Raw genomic sequence first — 6,034 nt, 5'->3', positions numbered from 1 at the left:
TCGCAGGTGTCAGCGCGGGGTCTGGGGCCTGGCTAGTGGAGCGGTCAGGCGATGGAGGCGTGGAAGCATTTCGGGGCTTCCGCTGAATAAAAGCTTCCTTGAGGTATTGCGAGTAGTGTCAGGGCTGGCGCCAGCTCTCTGAGATGACACTGTGCTGTTAGCGAGCTAAAAATGTAACTAGTGTTGACCGAAACCCTTTGTGGAGCATGGACAGAGCACTCTGTAACTGGGAATGGCCCATGGTTTCAAACTTCCTTAGTTTTTGACAAATAAATTCAGGTCTGAAAGTAGTAATTTTTGGAGCAGATTAAAGTTACCTATTTCTAGAGCCTTTTCAGAGAGGCAACTCCCCCCTCCCCTCACAGAGACCTGCTGGTCCTTGGATTGGAGCTGATCATGGGAAGGAAAGGCAGGTGTCAGTGGTGCTGGTTTATCGTAAGGCAGGCATGTTCACAGAGAAGACAGCCTCACGCTTTATTAGCCAAGTGAACATTCATCTTGATCCATCTCAGTTTGGACTTTAAGACACAGATCCTACTCGACAGGCCTAAGCCAGTGATGTGGCCTTTCTTGGGCTGCATAGGGCTCTCAATATGGTTCTTGAGCCATGAGATCAAAAATTTTGGTAGCTTGATCATTGTCTGTCTTGTAATGTACTTATTTGCAGAATTTGACGATGCAGCTAATTTGCTTGCAGCAAATCCTGATGCTACCACAATAAGCATCGATGAGCCAGTGGAAATCCCCAAGAATCAGCACGGCCGTCTGCAGGAGCCGGGGAGAGAAGAGGATGATGAATTACTGGGGACCGATGACTCCGATAAAACCGAGGTGAGGCTCTTACACGTACAGCATACGCACGCAGTGGTGGTGACAGCTCTGCTAAACTGTTAACATGATCACAGTTAGCACCACCCTGTCATGTTTGTTTTCTGTCCGGGTACAGACATCTCTTAACTATTGTATAAATGAACCAGTAATGCATAAACTGTAGGGCTGTAACATTTTCCGTGTTGCCTTCCCCACCCCACAGCTGCTTGCGGGACAGAAGAAGAGTGCCCCTTTCTGGACGTTTGAGTACTACCAGACCTTCTTCGATGTGGACACGTACCAGGTTAACGCTCCACTCCAGAGCAGAACTGTTGTCTGAGCTATGCCCTAGCCAGACACTGAGGTTTCTTCCTTCTTGCGTTTTCAGTCAGACAGATCTGTGCGTTTTCGTAGGTGCTGGACAGAATCAAAGGCTCGGTTTTCCCGGTGCCAGGGAAGAACTTTGTGAGGCTGTATATCCGCAGCAACCCCGACCTTTACGGTAGGTACAAGGGGTGAGAAGCTCTCTTCTGTGCTGAATGTTTTGTGTTTGTATTTCTTTTTTACTTGCTAATCTTAAAAAGCAAGAGGACAGAGAAGTTGTTACTGATCTTGACTGTTTCCTTTTAAGGTCCCTTTTGGATATGTGCCACGCTTGTCTTTACCATCGCTGTTAGCGGCAATCTCTCAAATTTCTTCATCCACCTGGGCAGACCAACGTACCACTATGTGCCCCAGTTCAGAAAAGGTGTGTAAGTAGGTGTGTAACTAGTCAGTACTTTTCTAAGTTCATGGATTTGGGGTTTTTGATTTGATTTTTTTTCTTTCAATGCTTTAATAAAGTAATACAAAAACAGGTGACAGCTTTGATTTAGCAGAGTCTTTGCTCCCTAAATTTTTGGAGGTGTGAAATGAGTCCTTCAAGTGGGCTGTGACTGGCAGAACCCTGCTCCTCCAGAGCGTAAGGTAGTTACAGAGCTCTAGCAGAGCAAGCAGGAGTCATTAGAGCAGTTACTTGTCTAGCCTTAGTGAATGCCCCCTTGTACAGAGAGAGACAGCTCAGCAGTGGCCACCGTGGTGCTTTTTTAGGTGCCTTGCTGGATCCGCGGCCTCCCGGGAGCAGGCAGGTCTCAGTCAGAGGATGACTGAGTTGGAGTGGTGCTCCTGTTACCTTCTGTGGCTAGAAGTTGTTACCTTCTGGCAAACTCAAAAAGGAGCAAAAGATGCTCAGCGGAGACGTGCCCCAGAGAAGCCAGGGTGCAGAGCCAGTTGCCTGTACCTGTTCCTGGGCTGTGAAGGAGGCGGCTGTCCCTGCAGAGGAATGTGGCTTCTGCTGGTTTCCAGAGTCTGCAGCGTGCTTGAGTAATCCCAGATTGGACACTCGTGTCTGTGTTTCAATTTCTTCTAACATGCCTGCATTCTATTTTAATTTTCCAGTAGCTGCTAATAGCTGAATTTCTATTTTTAACCAAGTTTTTCTTTTCTCTGTGGCTCTTCCTTTGGCACTGGAACTGATAGCAGTTTGTGCACAGGTCTAACCAAGAAACTGAAAATCTCAAGAGAACACTTTCTCGAGTCACTGTTTTCAAACTCATCCGAAGAGCTGGCAAAGTAGCGGGTGTAAACTGGATGTAAATACAAAATTCTCAGTTTATTAATAATACACACTTTATATTTTGAAAGTAACTTTAGAGGCGGGTTTGTGGTATTCTGGCTAAACGCTTGTACGCGTTTGATTCTGGCTGGTGTTCTGAGTACAACATTAAACCTTCTGTCATGTTTCCAGTGTCCATAGCGGCAACAACAATTTACGCATATGCTTGGCTTGTTCCCCTTGCTCTCTGGGGATTCCTGATGTGGAGGAACAGTAAAGTGATGAACATAGTCTCCTACTCGTTCCTGGAGATAGTGTGTGTCTATGGCTACTCCCTCTTCATTTACATCCCCACAGCGGTACGTACGGCTGAAGAGCGTGCCTCCCTTACGTGACCTGCACAAAGCTCCTGGGTTGGAAAATTTGCTGTTTTCTATAATATTGTTCATGTTAGTCAAAATCTTGAGGACTGGGCAGATAATTTTTCTCCTTTTGCTTGGCTAGAATAAAGCTTTTTGATGAAGCTTAACTAGTGTAAAGACCTCTTGAGGGTCCTGGAAAAGCCCCCAACAGATTTTTTTTCCCCAGCAGCAGCAAATCCAAGCAAGGGTGCTGCTGGCAAGCCTGGCAGGCAGCTGAGGCAGCTTCGGGAATTGGGATGTGTGTGTTCCCCACGGGAGTTGGGAAGTGTGTGTCCCCACAGTACAGACAAGGGTGTGCGGGATGGCGGTGGCTCTGGGGACAAGTTTCTCTGGCGGGGACCATCGTGGGGCACTCTGACAAGGGGCAGGCCTTGGAGAGAGAGCCATAAATCAGGGGACTCCTGTCGTGTCTAAATCCTGTTTTTCTTTCCTCGAATAACAGAGACATGTCAGATAAGGAATGAGTTAATTTGTGCACAAATGGGCTGGAAGTGATGAAATGTCACAGAACAACGTGTTAAATAAATGACTCCCCGTTTCACACGGTCTCTTTAACGATCACTGTTCTCCCTTTGTAGATTTTATGGATCATTCCGCAGAAAGTGGTGCGCTGGGTCCTGGTGATGTTCTCCCTGTGCCTTTCGGGGTCTGTTTTGGTGATGACCTTTTGGCCCGCTGTCCGAGATGACAACAGGAGGATTGCGGTGGCGACCGTGGGGACCATTGTTCTGCTTCATGCCCTGCTGTCTGTCGGCTGTTTGGTATGACACTGCCTTTCCTTTTCTCTACTCTGTTATTTCCTGGAACTGGCAACATGTCGGGGGAAGGAGAGGTTGGCTAGTTGCTGAAAAATCTTTCTAATAAAGAAAGAAACAGTACTTTTCACAGACCTCCAAAGTGAAAGTTCTGGTTATTTCAAGCATAGCAGGGCCTGTTGTGACAGGACAAGGGGTGATGGTTTTAAACTAAAAGAGGGAGATTTAGGCTAGGTAGAAGGAAGAAGTTTTTTATGATAAGGGTGGTGAGACCCTGGCCCAGGTTGCCCAGAGAGGTGGGAGAAGCCCCGTCCCTGGAACCAGTCCAGGCCAGGTTGGCCCTTGGGGCTCTGAGCACCCTGCTCTGGGTGCAGATGTCCCTGCTCCCTGCAAGGGGTTTCACTGGATGAGCTGTGAAGGGCCCTTCCAACCCAAATCAGTCTATGATTGTATGAAAATTGATGCCAATCTGACTTGGACAGTACAACAGAGCAATAAACTAAATAATGAAGATGTCTTTAGCACAAAATCACTCGCGGAACAGCCTTAAAATTTCCTGGAATTCATCACAGTATCAACAAAGTGTTAATCTTTATTGTGTCCAGTCACAGCTTATTCCAATGACTACTATGCTTAGTTAATCCATTAAATTTATTAAATGTTCAATACATAGTGTCTCCCTACGAGTTCTATGTGTGAAAACATAAACCTGCTAGAACTTGGTAAAATATCAGCCTTTTATGGAAACAGAAGAATCTAATGCTACTGAAGCAGGTAACAATGAGCACTTATGTTACCTGGTGTCTCTGTGCTGCAGTAGGTAAAATGGTATCATCCAGAGGAGACAGGTTTGGTTCCCCACAGCCCAGCTGGTGTGGAGGCAAAGGCAAAGCACAGCTCCCGTGTTAGCAGGAGACTCTCAGCTGACTTCACTGGGGCTCCTGTCTCTGGAGCCTCATCAGTGATAACAGCAAACGGTCAAGTACCTGCAATCCAGTCACCTCCAGTATGGGCCTTTTTCACAGGCCTCAGCCACTAACTGCGACATTGGAAAGTGCAGTTTAGAGCACCATTATAGTTGACCATTTCTAGTCTGATAAAAGCAGAAAAGATCCGAATTTGCCATTTCACTGCTGTGTTTGTACCTTGTGAACAGTGGGTGTGGAAACAAAGAGCTGGGATGAGGCAGAACCGTTTCATTTCTTTCTAAACAACCTTTTTCTCCTCTGTAATAATGTAGGCATACTTTTTTGATGCCCCTGAACTGGATTTTCCTGCACCTATTATCCCTGCTCACAATGGAACAACAGTAGTGACAAAGAGTCAGTAAATAAGGTAAGAATCCGCACTAAACTTTGATATGATCATCAGAGACGGCTTGAAACTTGTCCCTGTTAGTATGGTTGAGTGGAAAAGGGTTTAACGGACCAGTTTTGCCAAATGGCATCTATATATAAATACTGTTTATTAACTTTTCTTCCAGTTGTAAGTATAGCCTTAGAAACATAAAAGACTCTGAGGAACAAGGACGTATTTTCTTTGGGTTTTACATATTTAAATAACCTACTCAGTCCCGCAGGTCATTTCAAAGATGTTATTTTTAACCCTTAGTCCCTTACAAAAGCCCGAAAGTGAGTGTTAGAATTTGTCCTGCACAAGTAAAACTTGAGCCATGAGCTATCACACTTCTATTTTCCCTTTAATATTAGAAGTAAATTGGACTTTTTCCCCGCGATGTTTGTGACGGTGTCAGCAGCAGCTGTGTGTGCGGGGACACCTGTGTTGTCTCCGAGCAGGGCTGACCGCGCCATCCCTGCGGGCCAGACCGTGTTCCTGGCGTGGGATGGGCGGAGGTTTTGCTCGCCGGTGGCTGGGAGCGCTGCCAGCAGCGGGTGAGCTTGAGTCCTGCTGGAGAGAGGGTAACATGGAGCAGGACCCGGAAAAGGCTAATGGACATGCAGAGGCCAGGCCGCTGGGAGCACTCTGGCCACCAGCTGTGTGTGGGAATCAGCGTAGTTACCGACTAGAAGCTGATTAGATTTGAAAGACTGAAAACGGCCCAATATGTCTGGCAAAAGCGATCATAAAAACCTCCCACCTGAGACACCATCCAATCATGCTGATCAGTTTTAGAAGCTTTCCTCCCGCAAAACCAGCTTCTCATCCCAGGTGCCCGTTGAGGTTCAGTGTGGCAATAATGAATTTTAGTGCTTGGACATAAAGACGTGCCTTCTCCCGCCCTTTGGTGCCGGTGAGGGCTGCACCGGTCACAGGAGTTACTTGTCTCCTTCAGGTGAGGATGCCTCTTCCTCCAGCTGTACGGTGATGCTATTTTAGATGACATTTTCACGGAGGACCATGGAAGGTGCCAGCACAGGGGATGGTTTTTTGTGGAAGGAAGGACAGTGATGTCTCACGGGCACACGGACATCCCCACACTCCCAGGAGAGGGG

At 47.0% G+C, this 6,034-nt stretch overlaps 1 protein-coding gene across 1 annotated transcript; it reads left to right on the top strand.

Annotated features, from left to right (window-relative positions):
- The first annotated feature begins 651 nt into the window (after positions 1–651).
- YIPF1 (Yip1 domain family, member 1) lies at positions 652–4,918 on the top strand. The gene is made up of 7 exons (XM_010132236.1): positions 652–831; positions 1,034–1,114; positions 1,225–1,312; positions 1,442–1,558; positions 2,597–2,763; positions 3,405–3,587; positions 4,822–4,918. Exons 1-7 carry the CDS (start codon positions 652–654, stop codon positions 4,909–4,911), a joined length of 906 nt encoding a protein of 301 aa, XP_010130538.1. The 3' UTR covers positions 4,912–4,918.
- The last annotated feature ends 1,116 nt before the right edge of the window (positions 4,919–6,034 follow it).

The sequence above is a fragment of the Buceros rhinoceros genome, unplaced genomic scaffold, assembly GCF_000710305.1.
Source record: "Buceros rhinoceros silvestris isolate BGI_N320 unplaced genomic scaffold, ASM71030v1 scaffold39892, whole genome shotgun sequence".
In the NCBI taxonomy this organism is placed as follows: domain Eukaryota; kingdom Metazoa; phylum Chordata; class Aves; order Bucerotiformes; family Bucerotidae; genus Buceros; species Buceros rhinoceros.
Note: the sequence above shows the minus strand (reverse complement) of the source record. Positions and strands in the feature narration are given on the sequence as shown.

Excerpts from the sequence above, each read along its gene's own strand:
- YIPF1 (XM_010132236.1), top strand. The coding sequence starts at position 652 with ATGTACTTATTTGCAGAATTTGACGATGCAGCTAATTTGCTTGCAGCA. Across the intron at positions 832-1,033 it reads ATGACTCCGATAAAACCGAG|CTGCTTGCGGGACAGAAGAA; the intron begins GTGAGGCTCTTA and ends CCCACCCCACAG. Across the intron at positions 2,764-3,404 it reads TCATTTACATCCCCACAGCG|ATTTTATGGATCATTCCGCA; the intron begins GTACGTACGGCT and ends CTCCCTTTGTAG.